The sequence below is a fragment of the Raphanus sativus genome, chromosome 6 (assembly GCF_000801105.2).
Source record: "Raphanus sativus cultivar WK10039 chromosome 6, ASM80110v3, whole genome shotgun sequence".
Taxonomy (NCBI): Eukaryota; Viridiplantae; Streptophyta; class Magnoliopsida; order Brassicales; family Brassicaceae; genus Raphanus; species Raphanus sativus.
In genome coordinates, this window is record NC_079516.1 from 39113643 (window position 1) to 39135156 (window position 21514).

At 34.7% G+C, this 21514-nt stretch overlaps 3 protein-coding genes across 3 annotated transcripts; 1 reads left to right on the forward strand and 2 right to left on the reverse strand.

Annotated features, from left to right (window-relative positions):
- The first annotated feature begins 8243 nt into the window (after nucleotides 1-8243).
- Nucleotides 8244-9613, forward strand: LOC108812417 (GDP-mannose 4,6 dehydratase 2). Its single transcript, XM_018584671.2, has one exon. It carries the CDS (start codon nucleotides 8324-8326, stop codon nucleotides 9416-9418), a length of 1095 nt encoding a protein of 364 aa, XP_018440173.1. The 5' UTR covers nucleotides 8244-8323; the 3' UTR covers nucleotides 9419-9613.
- A 341-nt stretch (nucleotides 9614-9954) lies between these two features.
- LOC108812416 (kinesin-like protein KIN-7G) lies at nucleotides 9955-16864 on the reverse strand. The gene is made up of 16 exons (XM_018584670.2): nucleotides 16733-16864; nucleotides 16236-16640; nucleotides 16013-16159; nucleotides 14028-14260; nucleotides 13864-13953; nucleotides 13680-13780; nucleotides 13485-13598; nucleotides 13322-13403; nucleotides 13167-13234; nucleotides 13027-13092; nucleotides 12811-12935; nucleotides 12240-12576; nucleotides 11967-12101; nucleotides 10919-11887; nucleotides 10516-10841; nucleotides 9955-10433 (listed from the first exon to the last, which is right to left on the reverse strand). Exons 4-16 carry the CDS (start codon nucleotides 14236-14238, stop codon nucleotides 10106-10108), a joined length of 2952 nt encoding a protein of 983 aa, XP_018440172.1. The 5' UTR covers nucleotides 14239-14260; nucleotides 16013-16159; nucleotides 16236-16640; nucleotides 16733-16864; the 3' UTR covers nucleotides 9955-10105.
- On the reverse strand, nucleotides 16006-16793 carry LOC130495821 (protein CHAPERONE-LIKE PROTEIN OF POR1, chloroplastic-like). The gene is made up of 3 exons (XM_056987353.1): nucleotides 16733-16793; nucleotides 16271-16640; nucleotides 16006-16159 (listed from the first exon to the last, which is right to left on the reverse strand). Exons 1-3 carry the CDS (start codon nucleotides 16791-16793, stop codon nucleotides 16006-16008), a joined length of 585 nt encoding a protein of 194 aa, XP_056843333.1.
- Nucleotides 16865-21514: the final 4650 nt, after the last annotated feature.

The window sequence follows — 21514 nt, forward strand, 5'->3', positions numbered from 1 at the left end:
TTAAATCCTAACCAAAAGGAAATTTAAAACAAAATTCTGACGAAAGAAATTGTAAAAGCTTATTTAATTGTAATTTTTCTTTTTAAAAATTTAATGATAAACATAATACTAAAAATTATTTAATTAAAATTTGTAGAAGTGATATTGGGTAACAAATTTTAAAAATCGTTGATAACTAAATATTTGATATTAATTTTACTTTTCTAAATTATAGACAAAAGATAATTGTATAATGTACTGTAATTTTAGGTTTTCTTCTCTCAAAACTAAGAAAACCGTAAAAAATAATATATGGTAATTTATTTAAAATTATAAGAATAGATTTGTATCATATTTTTAAGTCCTAAGCAAGATAAAATTGTAAACAAAATTGGTAATATTTTTTGAAAAGATAATTTGATGATGAACATGATACTTAAGCTTATGTAATTAACAAAAAAAATTTGTAAAATTATTAGTTATATGAATTTTAATATAATAATTATAAAATTATTTAATAATAACTTCAAATAATGATTGATATTAATTTATTTTTTTCTGAAATTATAAACAGGAGATCATTGTGACAGATTAAATGATAGTATTTCTTCTTTTACAAAAAAAACAATTCTAATTAAGAGAGATTTATGAAATAAAATAATTTCTATTTTTTAATCTTAATAAAAAGAAAAATTTTGAAACTTATTTTGTGTGGCTCTAAGATGCATGTATTGATGATTTCATTATAATAAATTATATGATAAGAATGATAATCTGACATAATTTGTATTGGTTGAACAACTAAACAAACCAAAATATATAAATGATAAAAATGCACAATTTTTTTCAAAGATCATAAAATGATTATTGAAACTTCAATAAATAATAAAAAATAGTATATATTTAAATTCAGAAGAATAACATATAGTAAGTTAATACAAATATGAAATTATTACATAAAAAGTATCATGCGGTCTCTGACTCAATTGATCTTATTTTAATTTCACTACGATTCTTAATTTAGGTTGAATTCGGTTTAAATTTTTAGATATGAATATTTCTTAGTCTTTAATACAAATTTGATAACAATCCATCCATGCACTATGATTATTAACGTAAAAATATTAACTAGAATTATGTGGAAACATAATATATTGATTTTAAAATAAATCTCATATAACATGTGCAAAAAATCTTAAAACTATAATAAATGATTTTTTATTTTCTATGATCTTTATAAAACTTAAACATCAAATGAAATTTGTGAAATGCACGGACCCATATCTGATATAAGATAAAATTCATGTTTTCCATTAAATTTAACATAGATTTTGGATTTTAGGATCTTTTACCCTAATCTACTGACTCATACAAATAGTACAGTACACGTTAGAAAGATGCATGCTATTATCTTTCACACTGAGTTCAGATAAATATTCAAACTAAACATTTAACATGAGGATTTTAACACTAAAACCCTTCAACTAAGTTTGTTTTGGGTTAAAACCCTCAAACTAAGTATTTAACGAAATAACCCTCAAACTAATTTTATTTAATGAATTAAACCCTTTCAGGTCATAATTACCAGTACTACTGGTAAATTTTTAGTTTGGAGTTTTTACATTAAGTAAACATAGTTGGGGGTTTTTATCATTAAAATAAAAAAATAAAAAAATCCAAAATATAATAACATTATCTAAAAATTAGTAACTTTGGTTTTCAAAATTAGATTTTTTAATTTATATAGATATGTGAGTCTGATTTTTTTAAATCAATACTATATATGTATAAATTAAAAATGTAAAAACCCAAAATAGAAAAAATTATCTAAAGCTTTACCTGTAATAAAAATTATCTAAAAAATTTAAAATGTAAAAGAAAAGAAAATATACCAAAATTTATATATTATCTAGGAACTTTAATTTTCAAAATTAGCATTTTAAAAAATTTCTATAAATATATGAGTCTGATTTTTTTTTATGTATAACTTTAATTATACATTTTTATTGATACATATATAATGTTGATTTTTAAAAAAAATCAGACTCATATATTTATAGAAATTTTAAAAAATGCTAATTTTGAAAATTAAAGTTACTAGATAAGATACAATTTTTTTTATTATATTTACTTGTCTTTTACATTTTTTTAATTTTTAGATAATTTTAATACAGGTAAAGCTTTAGATATTTTTTATATTTTTTGGGTTTTTACATTTTTAGTTTATACATATATAATGTTGATTTTAAAAAAAAGCAGACTTATATATCTATATAATTTTTTTTTTAAATTCTAATTTTGAAAATTAAAGTTACTAATTTTTAATAATGTTATTATATTTTGGATTTTTTTAATGGTAAAACTCCCCAACTATGTTTACTTATTGTTAAAACCCCTAAACTAAAGATTTACCAGTAGTACTAGTAATTATGACCTGAAAGTGTTTAATTTATTAAATAAAGTTAGTTTAGGATTTATTTCGTTAAATACTTAGTTTGGGGGTTTATATCTAAAACAAACTTTGAGGGTTTTTTACATTAAAAATCCTTAACATGAAAATCCTCAAATTAATTTTGTTTAAAAATAATAATTTGTCTACAGTATCGGTAAAACAAATCGATGTTACCTGTAAATATTTATTTATAACTTTTAGCTTTAAAAATCTAAAATACATTAACATTTATGTAAATAAATAATTAATAAAGTTTATAAAAGTAACACTTAAAAAGGTAAGCAAATATATGAACTAGGTTTGTTTTAAAATCCATATTACTTATGTATAAGTTACATGTTTTTGGATCCGAACCGTCAGATTTGAACCCGTATGTATAAATTCCCAAAAGGAGATTAACATATGCTTTCCAAAACCTAAAAACTGAGTTATCAATAAAATTGTGACACTTATCTTAGTTCCACACACAGAAGAGAAGAATGAAGGATATGAGATACTAAATTCATAAGTCCATGGACTCGAATTTAACAGATTAAATATATATATATATATATATATATATATATAATTTAGTCTTAATATGTAACAAACACAATATCTAATGTGTCCAAATAAAAAAAATGTGTCACAAATATATCAAGCAATAGTCCAAATTGCAAGATGAGTGCTCGTTCGCCCCAATGAAGACTTCCCTTTGCATAGGATTTATGTATAATATTCATGCCCCCACACACCGCCTATATAACGCTTTATCTAGACCAAGGTTCAACTAGATAAATTGAATGTTTTGGCTAGAAACTAATTTTAATTGAAATAATATGTAGACTAGGTGTTTTTCGTCCTCACGCACTGATATAAATATTAATAAAACAAATATCTTATAATTATTTAATAATTTATTTTCAGTTTTTAATATTCTGTATTTTCTATATATTATTTGTTATTTATTGCTATGTTAGTTTAATTAAACATATGATTTTAAATATATAATATCTAATTAGTTTGGTTATTTTTTGGATATATCATTATTGCACATACCTCTGTAAATTCAACCGTAACATTTTTTCTTCTTAACAAATAAACATTTGGATTATTTTTGTTATTTGCATTTAATTTTGTTGTTGTTTTAGATTTCTATATATGGTTTAGTAATTTTATGTATAATTTAATATATGTTGTTTTGAGAATCAATTGAAGAAAATAAACTAAAGTGTTAATCAACTCAAAGAAACATAAATGAATATAAATCTCATAAAAACTCATGTATATATAAATTTATAAAAAGTAAAATATAACAATTGGTTGATATTTTATTTCCATTTATAATTATGTTATGAGTCGTTTTGTAATTTATGTGTATAAATAGATAAAATATTATTATAAATAATAATAGTTGTTATTTTAGGTAGATCTTTAATTTTGGGTGTAAGAGTTTAAGTGAAACCAGTTAATTATTTTATGTATATATTGAGTTAGATATATTTCTATTAATTGAAGTACAACTAACCAAATCATATTACTTTTATTCATTGGATGAATTTGTTCTTTTCTAAAATGTGCAATACAGTATGTTCATAATCTTATTATATTTGATGTTGAATTGTAAAAGTAATTTTAAAACTAAAGTGATAAATGGTATAAAGTTGCATAAAAATATAAGTAATATAATTTTGAAAATTCCTAAAGGATATCAAAATTTACAAAAATGAAACCATTTTGTAAATTCTAAGTAATTTATATTTTACATGTATAAGAAATGCTAAAATTATTTTAAATAATCGTAAACATAAAAATTCATATTAGTTTGATTATTCTTATTATGGAGAAATTGAATGGTATAAATATAAAAAATAAAATCAAACTAAAAATATAAAGAAAAAAGAAGATTTTTTAATAGTGGTAAGATATAATATTATAGTTCATTCAAAGTACATATATTGAGGTATAATATTTTTTTTTTGTAATTATCTGATCCAAATAGACTTATAGTAAAAAACTGTTTTAGTTTCTTTTCTATTTTTATTAAAAATATTTAAAATAAATACCAAAAAATGTTCAATTATTTTGAGAACTTTTTTATATAATAAAATAATAAGTTGAAATTTTGAAATTATAGATGAATTTCCAATTTTTGTTTTGTGAATTATTTTGAGAAAGATTATTTATATAAGTAAAATATTAACTTTATCTATGTAATTTATAATGGTATAATAAGTGTAAATAATAATTAAAATTTTAAAGAAAAAATATAAATATAAATAACTTGTTTATCCGAGAAGATTTTTTGAGAAGTGTTCTCCGAGATTTTTGTATTTTTTGTTAACAAGGGAAAATTTGAAGTCTTCTCGACGGAAAAACACATCGAGTGAAATCTTCTGAAAATCTTAACCAATAGATCTGAAAAAAATGATTTCATACTTTAAATCTGTGAGATAACTTCTTTACCTTCGCCAAACACCCATAACCTCATCTACAAAAGTTACCAACTTGTTAATGACCAAGAATCATGTGCTTCAATGTCTCTATGAATCTTACAAAGTTTAGACTCAAAATCTTGATTTTTTTGGATGAATTTAAAGAAAAGGTGAAAGAGATGTGACGTGTGTGCATAAGTAATGAGATATGAAAAGTAAAATCGAAACTTTTGTGCATCAGGAACTTCAAATTGGTTGTTCATGGTGCTATGTGTATTGATGACAATGGGTAATATTGTAAATACTTGGTGAAGATGAGGATAAGGTAAAAGATTCATTTTTGAAAGAAAAAAATAGTGTCATTTCGTGAATAAGTCGAAATTTTAGGGTGAATAGAGAATTTTTTTTTTCAAAAAACATAGGTTATTTTTGTGTTTGACATGAAATTTTAGATCATATTTGAAAAAAAACCATTAAAATGAAACCCAAATTTTTTTTATGATAAGCATATTTTGATCAAGTAATTAAAAAATATTTTAAAATAGCTTATACTTTTAATGAGGTATATATATTATACTTTATCATTATTAAAAATATTTTTCTTAATATTTATTTTTTTTATTTTATGTTTTTTTATGTTTGTGGAACTTAATATACCCATATTCAAAATACCCAAGCAAATCTGAATTCTTATTTTAATATTATTTATAATGATTTCACTTTACCTTTCAAGAAATCTAAGGCACACAACGATTTAGAAATTAAAAAATATATAATTATCATAAATATTAATATTCGTTCATGAGCTTACAAAAATTTATCAGCTATACTTATGTATGTAATTTCCTATTGGTCATCTCTTTATTTTCTAATACCTTTTAAAAATTAACATATAGTTTTGATAAATATCATGAGAATATATGCACATTTAAGCGAGAAATAAAACTAATTTTATTTGAGTTAATTAGAATTAAAAATAATTATACTTGAGTTTGAATTTGAAAGAAGAAAATATAATTTTATAATAAGAATCTATTTATTTTATGCATATAAATTACATGATGACTCAAAAATATTAATAACTAAAATTAAATATTAATTAATTGTTGCAATATAGTTTTATATATGCATTAGACTTTAGAATATTATCGTTCTATTCATTTATGTAATTTTGAATCACATTTCAGTTTCTTTTATTAACTATAAGTACAATATATATTACATTATACACAATTTTACAAAATATAGTTACATATCTAAAAAATAACAAATCTAAATGCAAATAAGAATTTAATCAAAATTAACTATATTAGAATAAAATATTATAGTTAAATTTGGAAAATGGATGCAATCTAATATACTCAAGTGATAAACAAATCGATTGTTGTCTTGTTGATCCAAAAAAACCATACTGACAAGATATAATATATCCAAAATTCTATGTATAATTAAAAAAATATAATATTATTAATATATATTAAAGGTGTCAAAATGGGTCATGACCCACGAGTTGATCCAACCCAAATTGATCCATTAACCAAAATGAATTGTTTATTTTTGATCCAATGAGTTAATGAGTTAACAAGTTAATGGATTAACATGTTAATAGGTTAATAAGTTAAATAGGTCTATTGGATTGTGTCAGCTTTAACCCATTTAGTTTTTAATTAAAAAATTATCACAAAAACACATTTTCCACCAAACTCGGAAAAACAATTTCCCGCCAAAACCGAAAACGTAATTTCTCGCCAAAACTAGAAAAACACAATTTCCCGTCAAACCGAAAACGCAATTTCCCTCCAAAAACGGTAAAATGCAATTTTTCGTCAAAATCAGAATATTATAGATTATACATTTAAATTTAAAACTGATTCGAATCCAAAAGTAAATATTAATTAATTATAATGTATTAAATTTACAAAGATTTACACGCACGTAAAAATGACCTAGTTGTATCATATATAATATGAAATATATTGTGGGTGATTGGTTGGACTTTATTTCTTTGATTTAGTTTTATTTATTTTTAAATTACCAAATTTTATCAATCATGTTGTAGCTTTATTTTTAGTAGTTAAAGCCTACATCAAGTTTCTATAATTTTTAACCAATCTTGCTTTATCTTTATTTTTAAAGCTACACCAAAAAATGAAAGCAAATTTTTTTCTTAAGTACTTTAGGTATAAAATCTAAAGCTTTCTTTTATAGGTTGTAGAATCTGTAAAATAAAAAAAATTATCTATAATATCAAATAAATTAGATAATCATAATTAAAACATCTTTAAATATTTATTATGATAATAAGCAGAATGAAAATTTAAAATTATATAACATATAATTTTTTCTTAAGTACTTTACATATAAAACCTAACCTTTTTTATAGGCCGTAAAATCTGTAAAATAAAAAAAAATTGTCTATAATATGAAATAAATTAGATAATCATAACTAAATCATCTTCAAATATTTAATTTAATTTTGGGTGTTTTTAAAATTATTGAAATATTTTAAATAACATTGTTATTATTTACATATCATATTTTAAATAACAATAAACTTTTATAATTTATAAATAGATATTAATGTAAATTATTTAGTTAATAAAAATTAACTATTATATATATATATATTACATATTTGACATATTTTATTTTAAAGTATCTACAGTCTATAATTTACAACTACAACAAATTTAATTATAACAAAAATCTCTGCAAAAAAAATCTACAAATAACTACTTTACAGCTACAACCAATTTAACTATAGCTAAATTCGTACAACTAAATTTTTAAAATCACAGTCGAACCAATCATAACCATTGATTTCACAAAGAAAAACATATTTCGATTTCTTTATTCTTTTTCTACTGAATTTTGTTTTCTTCTTTGTCTACGACCCAAGAAGTTTCTTTTCTTTACTTTTCAACAAAAAAGTTCTATCTTCCTCCCTCCTCTAATTCTTGATAAGACTTTCTTTATTTATGGTATTTTTAAAAATGTACCAATACTAAATTGCAAACCGACCAAATTTGAAAGATTGTTTACTTATTTTTACGATAGTACATTATGTTATTCTGTTCCTTTTTGACTATTTCCCTATAGTAACGTTTTAGTACTTATCAATATTCTCTAACAAAATTGCATAAAGTTTACCAAACGTAATTCTATATCAGAACAAAAAAAAATTCGATATGAGAACATTCACTGGTTTGACCAGGAAAAAAAACACGTAAAACCAGTAACGTGCTAGGATTCTTAACTATGGAAACAAATCTCATCAGACAGCAATTAAATCAAATAAAAAAATACAAACCATAACTGATTGACCATAACAATCAAATGACCGTAACACCCCTCCCGTCTTCAACCTCTGATCTCCGACAATGTCTTTATTTAAACGAACTAAACTGAAAGCCCAAATTATCATTACAGAGCTTTGCAGACGTGTTGTGCCTCGGATCAAATCCCAGATCTCAGCACAATGGCGTCTGAAAACAACGAGCAGCCGAGATCCGATTCCGCTGCGGAAACGCCGAGGAAGATAGCACTGGTGACCGGAATAACCGGCCAAGACGGATCGTACCTGACGGAGCTCCTCCTCTCGAAAGGCTACGAAGTCCACGGCCTGATCCGCCGATCGTCGAATTTCAACACGCAGCGGATCAACCACATCTACATCGACCCGCACAACGTCGACAAGGCCCTGATGAAGCTCCACTACGCCGATCTCTCCGACGCCTCCTCCCTCCGCCGCTGGATCGACGTCATCAAGCCCGACGAGGTCTACAACCTCGCCGCCCAGTCCCACGTCGCCGTCTCCTTCGAGATCCCCGACTACACCGCCGACGTCGTCGCCACCGGCGCCCTCCGCCTTCTCGAGGCCGTCAGATCCCACTCCGCTGACAGCGGACGCGCCGTCAAGTACTACCAGGCGGGGTCCTCCGAGATGTTTGGAGCCACCCCGCCTCCGCAGTCAGAAACGACGCCGTTCCACCCCAGGTCCCCCTACGCGGCGTCCAAAGTCGCCGCGCATTGGTACACTGTTAACTACCGCGAGGCCTACGGTCTTTTCGCGTGCAACGGGATCTTGTTCAACCACGAGTCTCCCCGGCGCGGGGAGAACTTCGTGACGAGGAAGATCACGAGAGCCTTGGGGAGGATCAAGGTTGGACTGCAGAGGAAGCTGTTTCTCGGGAACCTCAAGGCGTCGAGGGACTGGGGGTTCGCGGGGGACTACGTGGAGGCAATGTGGATGATGCTGCAGCAGGAGAAGGCGGATGATTACGTCGTGGCCACGGAGGAGTCGCATACCGTTGAGGAGTTTCTCGAGGTTTCGTTCGGGTACTTGGGGCTTGACTGGAAGGAACACGTGGAGATTGATAAGAGGTACTTCAGGCCGTCTGAGGTTGATAACTTGAAAGGGGATGCGAGCAAGGCGAAGGAAGTGTTGGGGTGGAAACCCAAAGTGGGGTTTGAGAAGCTGGTGAAGATGATGGTTGATGAAGATCTTGCGCTTGCTAAGAGGGAGAAAGTGCTTGTTGATGCTGGTTACATGGATGCTCAGCAGCAACCTTGATTCTGATTGAGGGAATCTCTTCTTCTATAAAAATGTTCTAAAAATTTTCTATAAATTTATTTTTGCTTTTAAATGGTTTGTTTTGTTTGTTTCTTGTCGTTTTATATGGAAGGAGGGTTAAAGGAAGGACATTCTCTGTTCTCTCTAGTCTTTGTATCTCCCAAATGTTTCATCAAACAAAATTGTCTCTTTTAATTTTCCTTTAGAACTGGCTCTTAATCTTACACACAGAGCTCATTTTGACATAGAAAAGGTTTGCTCAACTATGACTTGTAGTAGTTGTATATTGTTTTCTGTAAATACTGTCTACATGATAATTGCAATGATAATGCTCAGTTGTAAGTCACTCGGACATACTACATCTATATGTGGTTCCTTTGGAGAGCATATTTTTGTCCTTGGCCCAAACCTGTGTCAAAAAAAGCTCGTTGGCTTAGTGACTAACTTAATACTGGGCATAGGGATGATCCCAGAGAAAGCCGATCTTCACAACTTATCAGCCTACTCTTAAGTAAACAATTAAAACACATCATGAAAAAATATCAACGAAATTTTGGCGAATTAGCATTTTGAAAAAAACATTTGAGATCGTTGACTCTCGGTCTCAGAGCCAAATCAAAATTTACATAACGCGACTGTACTTCTCACAGAAGCTTACACACACCATTTTCAATTCAGTACTCTGCATTACAGTATGGAGAGCGACAAAACGCTCCGTTTCCACAGGCTGGATTTCTTGGGACGGGGTTTAATAGAGAAGTTGAGGCCATACATCTCCTTTGACGCCAAATCCATGTCAACGAACCCCATCAGCTTCCCCACAACAGAGGCGCTCTCTCGGACATGTTCCATGTCTTTGTTCTCTGACCATAGACGGTGCGCCAGCTGAAGCCTCCTGTGCTTTGTGTTCAGCGCAATTCCCCATCTCAAGAACAGGTTCTCTCTCTCTTCTTTGCTCAGTTTCTTCTGCATCATCTGACTCAGCTTGTACCTCTCCCTGTTCAACGCCCTCAAGCTGTTCCCCCAAAACAGTTTAATAAAAAAATACATTTTCAAAGAAAGGTGAGGGAGGTGGTTTATGTGAAATAAGATGGTACCTGGACATTGGTGTAAGCGTGCGTCCGTTTTCAATAGTTTTGTTATTGTTGGTAAAGGTTTCTCTGATGTACTTGAGCCTACGGAGTTCTACTTCCATGTACAAGCAATCTTTCTGATCTCCTCTGAAGAGAAGGAAGAAGTAACTTCTGTGTGCCATGGACACGTTGCAAGCATGCCACAGCTCTATTATCTCCATCTCTAGTCTGTTGAACTCCATCGACCAGTTCAATGGCGAAGTTAAATAGTCTTGTATGGGGTCCACTGCTGCGTCCTTGAAACTCTTTGGTGATCTCAGCGCCAAAAACTTCTCTTCTATTTCCTCCATCTGCCGTATTTGATAATGTCGATATCAAGTATAGGTAAGCAAAAAGCAAAGGTTTATATATATAGTAAAAAACTAACCGATAAATGAATGATTCGCTTGTCCCTTTGAGGAGCAGTCTCTTCACCTTCCAAAGCTCTGCCACTTCTCTGACGCTCAAAAACAGGAGCGCTAGAGGAAGACACATGTGAGCTATTATTCAGTGATGACTTTCTCTTTTTCTCCAACCAAGTTGCTGGCATGCTCATCTGGCCAAAATGCTTTGGTATTGGCGGCCTCTTGATGTTAGACGGTTTCAGGTTGCTTTCTTTCAGATACCATCTTGGTGGTGTGTCGGCATCTCTCTCATACTCGTACAAAGCAGAGGAAGAACTCGACACAAAGCTTGTTCCGCAGCTTTGGCTTCCAGTATGCTCCATGTTTCTTACATCCTTCTCAAGATGCCAATCATAAGGCTTTTCAGGAGACATAGTGGCAGAATCTGGATTTGTATGGTCTCTTATGAGGGGAATTGATTTGTCAGTTAGTGACAGAACAAAACCTGAAGAGACTTTAGTCGGTTCACTTTTTTCTTTTGGTTGGATAAAGACAGCACTAACTTCCTTTACTTCTTCTTCTTCTTCAGTTTCCGTTGGTGGTCTTATGTTCTTTGAATCTTGTACACATACCGGAAGCATGTTTGGCTCTGTTTCTATGCATCGAAGTTCCGTACAAGTATCTTCAGAATCCACCTCACTTGGTTCCTCAATTCTCTCCTCCTGAACACAACAAGACTGATCTACAGGTTCCCCCTTGTGAATGTGCGGTTCGTTTTTACTTTCTGCCTCACGAATATTATTAAGTGGAACTTTAGTGAATTTCCCCGGTGGGCTAGTTGTACCAGCAGCACCAGATTCTATCCTAAAGTCTGAAAGCTGGAAGACATTCTCGTGCTCGGTTGATTGTGGGGAAATCCTACTAGACGGATGAGCAGGGCTTTCTGGTGTTATATTTAGAGATTCCCATGAACTTCGCACCCGCAGCTTCGGGTATTGATGTCCAACTACCACCTGTACAATAAAATACCAAACACGGGGGTTATAAATAAATACAAACAGTTGATTCGGTAAATATTCAAAAATGACGTACATTTGGATGTTCTGAGTCTGTTGATAATAATATCTCTTTTCTTGGTGCTGCTTCTCCAGTAACTTGTTGGAGATCCTCAATCCGAGAGTAAGCCCGCTCTAATAGCTGTGCTAGCTGGAACACCTCTTTATTTAGCTGTAAATAATGTAAGAGCGTGAAGTTTTTAGAGTTAATGGATAATAATAATGATGGTCGTTTCAAGAAATTATATTTCAACTGGTTCTAAGATACTGTATCTTGATAGGTTGATTGACCGAAGATAAACGTGGGTACCTTTTCAATCTGAAGGTCCTTCTCCATCAGTAATGCAGTTGTGTCAGACACAACAAGAGCTTGACGAGGGCTTTTCAACTCACTCTCCAGTTTAGCCAACTCCCTTTGTAAATGTTTAACCAGAACTTTATCAGACATGACGACGTTCACCTGTGCATTTGTTGCCACCTCCTTTGCACAGCTTGCGAATAACAGTGTGTTTCTTGATTGCTCGACGTGGATTCCCGCAGGACTCAGGGTGCAGATTATTGCGGTTCTGGCGTTTCCTCCCAACGACGTCTGAAGTATGCGTGTCAGCTTTGAATCTCTGAATGGAATGTGCCCTGTTTTTTCTTTACTGCATTAAACTAGCGAGATATAATTTAGTAATGTAAAAAACGAAAGCACACATATTAATAGCAGCTGCTAATAATTTGGCACAACTAGGTAACGATATTCACATGTTTCAGCTGGAGAACTCAACTATCAAAGACAATAAAGAGCAGCTCATCAATCATTAAAGAAAGGGAATTTAATTAATTAAAAACTCGAAGAATAAAGAGTAGACTAAGGTGTCACAGTACAGGCTAACCTTAGCTTTCGAATGACAGTTCCTAGTGTTAGTAAACTTCGGTTTATATGACCACCTTCTTTCAACCTTGTGCCAGCTGATAATGATTGAGACGCACGCTCGCTTCCCGCAAGATCAATAAAATTCTGCAGGATAATTAGCTAACCTATGAAACTTATTCCTCTTTTTTTTTTTCAACAGGACAACTTATGAGACGGGAAAATTCAAACTACATACCACTGTAGCTGTGAGTGTACTAAATTTTCCATTCGCCAAATATTCACGTGCTGTGCTTTCGACCGTCTGTAAAAGGTAGAAAATAAGGTCCACAAAAAGCGTTGAATGAATCTTTAATGTAAAACAGAAAAAGCCCTTACCAATCTCAGAATCTGATGGGAGCGGGAACTAACTTCATTTAAAGCTGTCTCTCCAATTTGTCGTTGAGCTGCAAAAAGATTCGATGATCCTAGTCAAATTGATGGCAAACAATAAAAGTATTAATGTACATAACGATTTCTTCCAAAATCAATACCTATACAGATTGATAAAAGCTCCTTAAAATGATTCCAGTCCCGCAGAGTTTCCTCAGTGAGTTTCTCAACAACTGTCCCTTTCTGTCAAAAAAAAAAAAACAAATGACCAGCAAAATGAGTATATGCATAAATTATTTAAGTTGTTTGTTTGTCAACTTTTACCTCGGGATCATCTAGAAGTCTGAGTGGACTAATGTCTGTGCTCAAGAGGTCTCTTACAGATTCATTATAGATTTCCATAGCTGAGAATTTCAGAACGAATTCTCTTTCCTTGTGCTGCAGAAACACGCAGTTGAAAAAGACGAAAGTTAGTGAATAGATTAGTATGAAGTCTATCATAAATTAAGTTAACTTCACCTTGTCAATGTAGTCATATATATCGGCCAAGGCGTAATCAGTAATTCCACTCATAGTGTATGTCTTTCCACTGCTTGTTTGTCCATATGCAAAGACACTAGCTGAAACCAGTTGAAAACGTGTATACAAGATTAGACACAGTAAGATAATTAAAGAGTAGAGAGCAGTACCAGGCATGGCTTACCATGAACCCCACTAACAACAGAGAGAGCGACATCCTTCGCGCCTTGATCATACACATCCTTGGTACAACACTCAGGGCCAAAGACTCTGTCTAGAGGGCATAGCAAAATAAAATGATTATATTTGATAAAAGAAGGTGCAATGATTTAAAAAGCAAGGTCTTACCAAAGGTGTAGGCAGTGGGGTACATGGAACGCTCGGAAAGGGAAAGATGGCTCCTGTAAATGACCGTTTCATCATTGATACACTCCCAATCCGCCACATCGTTCCTTACCCTTTCTCTAACGCTTAATGGCCTCAGACGAACAGAAACAAAAATCTTTTCTTCCCTCCCGCTAGATCCTTGCATCTGATCCTCTCCTGTAGCCATCTTCATCCCCTCACCTTCCTTCCCTCATCTTACCCTCCCAATAAGAAACCAAGACACAAAACAACAGCTCAACATATGAACGATTCAGAGCAGTACGGTTGTACACGACGAAGGAGGAGGAGATGGGAAAAAATGCAACAGAGATTCTTCTTCGGTAGACCTATTTCGCTCGTTAGAGCGATAAATCAGGTAATTCAAAAACAAAGAAAAGAAAAAGAATTAATCGGAATTGCGTTGCTGTTAAATTGGCTTTTCCCATTGTCAGCATTGGTGGATTTAGGATATTTTGCTAATTATAGATTAGCGCGCCTAAAGACAGAACAAGCATTACAAATATAAGCAGCTATTTTTTAATTATTATTATTCTTTTAAGTACTGTAGATTTTTTGGTTAAATGGTTCTTCTAGAGTTTATTGTCTTGTTGCTGACAAATCATACAATTTGTCAAAGATTATTACTCCATTTAATGTTTAAAGAAAATGTTTTATTGCAAAATAAATGATATTTCCATTATTTTAGATAGATATTTAATGTCATTTGATATTTGTGACTAATTACATAGCATTGCATTTGTCTTTTATTGATTGAATAATTTTTTTAATTATATTTTGTGTAATTAATATTAATATTATAAAATTAGTACTTTCTTATTGTGTGTATTAACGTTAAACATTTATCTAAAATGAATCAGAAAAAGTAAATAATAAGCAAAATCTGCCAACCAGTTGTAAAATTCAAATCCCTCATCAATTGTCGTTAAGAATGTATATGGCAACAAATGAAAATGTGTGGCTCAGTTTGATTATCCAGAAATTTCAGGAAATAATAATAAATCTTCTTCTACAATATCTTTATTATATTCCTCAAAATAATAATTTCACATTTATACAACCTTGATTTTGATTTGAAGAAGATAACATAGGAACAATTTAGTAATCAATGTTGGATCTATTATCAGTTATAGGTTGATAAATCACATCAGTGGCCTAACCACCTATTTTATGAACACACATTATTTCAATCTTCAATGGTACATCACAACAACACAAAGAAATTGCTTTTAGTTCACTTTAATAATATAAAAGCAGAGCACATGATGAGATTTAAATACAAGTAATCCAATGCGCAAATACCGTCCAAAAGATAAAAGTAATTAAACGTAAAGTGTAAAAGTATCATCTTAAGATACCACAAAACTTTATATCTCCAACTCTTGAACATACAAGTAACTTTAGTCCAAACAGAAAAAGCATACGAATTATTTATACTAATCAAAACGTCTAAAGGATTATGTTAGGAATGTCACATGGAAACTATAAAAGTTAACATAGAGTACCAAGTACAAAATGATCCAAGAAGGATAGTACAAGTGAGTCATATGTTGTTGATGCATATGTTAGTAAGTTGGTTTGAGATGCCTAAACATAATTACCATTTTCTAGAGAATGTGCCAAAATGTCACTTTGTCCAATGAACATAAGTTAATATACTCATTACCAAATATTTGTCTATTTCTAAACTAAATTCATACAAAACTTAATATATTCTAATCCAACTTAACACATTATAATCAATTTTATCTATAAAGAAAATGAATGAAGTAGCCGCCGGCAACAGTGAAGTCTCAAGCTAAATAACGAGCTCCAAGAAGAAAAAGAAAACTCTTTTCTCTATGCCACATGAAGATAATGCAATATCTCTTTTTTTTGTGTGTGTGTGTGTGTTTTCACATATTTGAGATAAGAAGTTAAGAAAAGAGCTAGAGAGAGAATGCTAGTACCTAAGGTAGCTGGAAGACACCCAGAGCAAAACATAGCTTAAGAGCGAAGACATGACTTCAAAACCTCTTGGTCCTTTGATGAAGGGCGGGATCACAGATACCATCAAGAAGGTCCCAATCAGCCACGAGAAGATGAAAGATCCACTCCTGTTTCATCACAATGTTCAGAGTTGCTAATCCAAAAATCAAGAAGGTTAGCAAAGGCTTTTGCGATTATTGTTACCCGTAAAGGAAAGACCAGAGCTTCTTCTTCTTCACCTCTGGTGGATGAAGTAAAACGTAGCTATCACCGTGAGAGCACCGAGAACTGCAAAGGTGACTGCCGTTTTGACGAGGAAAGCAGTGGCAGGAGTTTGGAATCTGTCGAAGAAAAAGTTGACAGCTTTGGACTGTCTCAATTCCCGGACCTTCTTGGTTAAGTCGAACTTTGGGTGCTTTCTCTGATGGAACTTGTGCATGATAATCTTGTCATGAGCTGATTCGATAGCGTGGGTTTGTGAGCAGCGTACTTGTGAATGAGAAAGTTCCTCGCTCCTTGAATCTCGTCCTCTGAGGACTGAGGCCATCCGGCTTATCCCAAGCCGCTTGTATGGATCTTTGAGATTGATCCGAGGAAACACAACTGAACCTATGGAATAAGTAGTAGCCAGGAACATTAATTAATCATTTTGGCTTCAATTACTGACAACAAGTTCAACTAGAAAGCAATCTGAAGTATACCAGTTGAATCGTCAGCTATATCACCAAAGGAGGAAGAACTCATGGCACGGGGGGCAACCATAGCACTGTTTCTTTGTGTAGTAAGTATCAAGGATACATCGTATCACTCAGTGATCCTCTGCATCACTCTCATAATATTCTGCAGAATCATATATAGAAAGCTCAGTAAATATAGTTTAACCTAGAGCTACGTCTTCCTCTTGTTGTATATAAACTGATGTAATGTTATCTAAGTAATCAAGCGATCATATTGCATTGATATGGTATCAGAGCAGGCTATCTCTTAAACCTTTTTTTTTTTTTTTTTTTTTTCTTTTCTGCCGCTCTCGATCTCCTCTTCTCTTTCACTATGTCAACCACATCTGCAGAAACCATTGATACCTCTGCACAAACTCTCCTTAATGTGAACATGAACAATGTCACAAAACTCTCCTCCACCAACTATATGATGTGGAGCCTGCAAGTTCGAGTCCTCCTTGACGGCTACGATCTCAGCGATCACCTTGATGGGTCTGTCGCACCCCCGCCTGCAACCCTAACCACCGATGGCGTACAAAGTCCCAATCCAGACTACACACTCTGGAGGCGCCAGGATCGTCTCATCTTCAGCGGATTGATTGGAGCAATCACAGTCACCGTTCAGCCGATCGTCTCCACCGCCCGCACTGCTGCTGACATCTGGAGCACACTCGCCAATACGTATGCTAAACCGAGCCGTGGCCACATACAGCAACTGAGACTCCAAATCAAACAATGGGTGAAAGGCACCAAGACTATTGATGAATATGTGCAAGGATACACCACCCGTTTCGATCAACTGGCGCTCTTAGGAAAACCCATTGAGATTGAAGATCAAGTTGAATATATTCTTGCTGGATTACCTGAGGAGTACAAGTCTGTGATTGATCAACTAGAAGGTCGTGACACTACACCAACTGTCACTGAAATCCATGAAAAACTCCTCAACAAAGAGGCCAAACTCTTAACTGCCTCTTCATCGCTACAGCTCCCACCCATTACCGCCAATCCAGCCATTGCTCAACAGCACAACCGCCCTTCTCAGACACAAAACTACTCACGCCCCAATCAGGCTTGGAACAGGGGCAACCAGAACAGTCGCTACAACAACCCTAAAGACAACAGGATGTCGAAGGGATATCAAGGAAAGTGCCAGCTTTGTGGCACCTACGGTCACAGTGCCCGACGCTGCAATCAGCTAGCCACAAACAAGAGCAGCAACGCGTCTGAGACCCAGTCCTATCCACCATGGCAACCTCGAGCCAATGTTGCAATCAACACCCAACAAGCTGCCAATAACTGGATCATGGACAGTGGTGCGACGCATCACCTTACAAGCGACCTCAACAACTTGGCACTGCATCAACTGTATCAAGGCGATGACACTGTTCTCATCGGTGATGGCTCCGGTCTTCAAATCAGTCACACTGGTTCACTTTCGTTACCCTCTAACTCTCGCCCTCTTCACTTAAACAGTGTTCTTTGTGTCCCACAAATACATAAAAATCTTATCTCCATATACCGCTTGTGTAATGCTAATCGTGTCTCTGTTGAATTCTTTCCCAATCGATTTCAGGTGAAGGATCTACACTCGGGGGCCCCGTTACTCCACGGCAAAACTAAAGGTGATCTATATGAGTGGCCAGCTTCATCCAAACCCATCTCTACCTTCTTCACCTCCGCCTCCACAAAACCAACCTTAGAAGACTGGCATTACCGTCTAGGACACCCCTCCTCTGTTATCTTAAATCGCATTGTTTCTACTTCTTCTTTACCTGTTTTACAATCTCTTTCACAAAACTCCTTATGTCCAGATTGTCCTATCAATAAAGCACACAAACTTCCTTTTTCTAAAAACACAATTGTCTCCACTCGCCCCCTTCATTATATATTTACGGATGTTTGGACCTCCCCACAAATATCCATCGACAACTACAAATACTACCTGATCCTTGTGGACCACTACACACGATATGTGTGGTTCTATCCCCTCAAAACCAAAAGCCAAGTAAAAGAAACCTTTATCCTCTTCAAAGCCCTAGTGGAAAACAAGTTTCGAGAGAAAATAGGCACCTTGTACTCGGACAACGGCGGTGAGTTCATCGCACTACGGTCCCTTCTCGCTGAAGCCGGTATCTCTCACCTAACGACACCTCCACATACACCCGAACACAACGGAATATCTGAACGTAAACACCGGCATATAGTTGAAACGGGTCTCACCTTGCTTACACACGCGGCGATCCCAACGCATTACTGGACCTATGCATTTGCCAACGCAGTCTATCTAATCAATCGATTGCCAACACCCGTGCTGTCCATGGAACCTCCATATCAGAAACTCTTTGGAGAAACTCCGAACTACACGAAGCTCCGAACATTCGGCTGTCTCTGCTACCCATGGCTTCGTCCCTACAACACCAACAAGCTCGAGAACAAATCAATCCCATGTGTTCTTCTTGGTTACTCCCTTACCCAAAGCGCTTATATGTGTCTTCAACCCTCAACCGGAAGAATCTTTGTCTCCAGACATGTAACTTTCGATGAGAAAGTTTACCCCTTTGGTCGTCTCTCTTCGATACCCAAACCCACTGAACCTCAACCATCACCACCGTTTCCCACAGCCTCAACCGTCCCTATCCAGCCGCCACTCAATAGATCATCACCGCCGCCAACGGGAACTCATAGTGCAGCGTCTTCACCGGAGATTGCAACGGAGAGCGTCAACACCGACACGACAGAGCAAACTTCGTCGACTCCAACACTTGAGTCCACATACGACAGAAATCAAGCAAATCCAGACCCAATTCCAAATGTCAACCCAAGCCCACCAACTCAGGCCCAATCTGTCTTAAACCAAAGCTCACCTACAATCCAACCCGAAATCCCTCATCAAGCCCAAAACATTCCTAACCCAATTAATAACCCAGCCCAGACTACCCACAACTCATCTTCTTCCTCCGCTCCACCTATCGACCAAAATCTTTCCCAACAAAACCTTCACCCGATGCAGACCCGACGCAAGAACAACATCTCTAAACCCAAGTCAAAACTTAACTTGTCCGCAACCCTCACCAGAACAGTTACCCCTGAACCCAGGACGGTGAACCAGGCGCTGAAAGACAAAATATGGAGAGGCTCAATGTCCGACGAACTTGATGCTTTTGCGCGCAATCAGACGTTTGACCTTGTACCTCGCCCCGCCAATCACAATGTTGTAGGTTGTCGCTGGCTCTACAAAAATAAATATTTTGCTAACGGTATCTTTCGCAGGCCTAAGTCTCGCCTAGTGGCGAAGGGATACAACCAGCAATACGGACTCGACTACACCGCCACGTTCAGTCCAGTGATCAAATCCACAACTATCAGAACAGTGATTGATATTGCAGTCACTCGCGGATGGCCGATTCAGCAGTTAGATGTCAACAATGCCTTTCTACAAGGCACCCTAGAAGATGAAGTTTACATGGAGCAGCCACCGGGTTTCACGGACAAAGATCACCCAGACTACGTCTGCCGGCTCCGGAAAGCCATATATGGCCTCAAACAGGCACCTAGGGCCTGGTATCTCGAACTCAAAGCCTTCCTCATACAACTCGGGTTCCAGAACAGCCTTGCGGATGCGTCAATGTTTGTTCTCAACAAGGGCAGTGACCTCGTCTATCTCCTAGTGTATGTTGACGACATCCTAATCACGGGTAACAACAAAGCTCTCATTCAAAGTTTACTGCACCAACTGGCTCAACGGTTCTCAATCAAAGATCCGGAAGACTTGAATTACTTCTTGGGCATCGAAGCATACAGGACATCAAAAGGTCTCCACCTTAGCCAAAAGAAGTATATTCTCGATCTGCTTCACAAACACAACATGGTTGACGCCAAACCAGTGAGCACACCAATGTCAGCCACTGATAAACTTACATTGACCGGAGGTACACCTATGTCAGAACCTACAAAGTATCGGCAACTGGTTGGTGGCCTTCAGTATCTTCAGTTCACAAGACTTGACATTGCCTTCGCCGTCAACAAACTCTCGCAGTACATGCATTCTCCTACTGATCAACACTGGCAGGCAGCAAAGAGGATACTCAGGTATCTCGCTGGTACTCCGACACATGGTATATACTTCCATGCCAACAACCAGCTATCTCTTCATGGGTTCTCAGACGCTGACTGGGCAGGAGACCGGGATGACTACGTCTCCACAAATGCCTATATTGTCTACTTAGGACGCAACCCCATCTCTTGGAGCTCAAGAAAACAGAGTGGTGTGGCACGCTCTTCAACAGAAGCTGAGTACAGGTCAGTAGCCAATGCTTCAGCAGAGATACGATGGATCTGCAACCTGCTATCTGAACTGCATGTTCCTATACCAGACATCCCGGTCATCTACTGTGATAACCTTGGAGCTACGTTTCTTTGTGCAAATCCTGTATTTCACTCTAGGATGAAACATGTAGCACTCGACTACCACTTCATCCGAGGACAGATTCAAAAACGTATGCTTCGTGTCTCCCATGTTAACACCAAAGATCAACTTGCAGACGCTCTCACTAAGCCGCTCCATCGACTGCGCTACATTGAACTCTGCAACAAGATTGGAGTGACAAAGTCTCATCCATCTTGAGGGGGCATATCAAGGATACATCGTATCACTCAGTGATCCTCTGCATCACTCTCATAATATTCTGCAGAATCATATATAGAAAGCTCAGTAAATATAGTTTAACCTAGAGCTACGTCTTCCTCTTGTTGTATATAAAC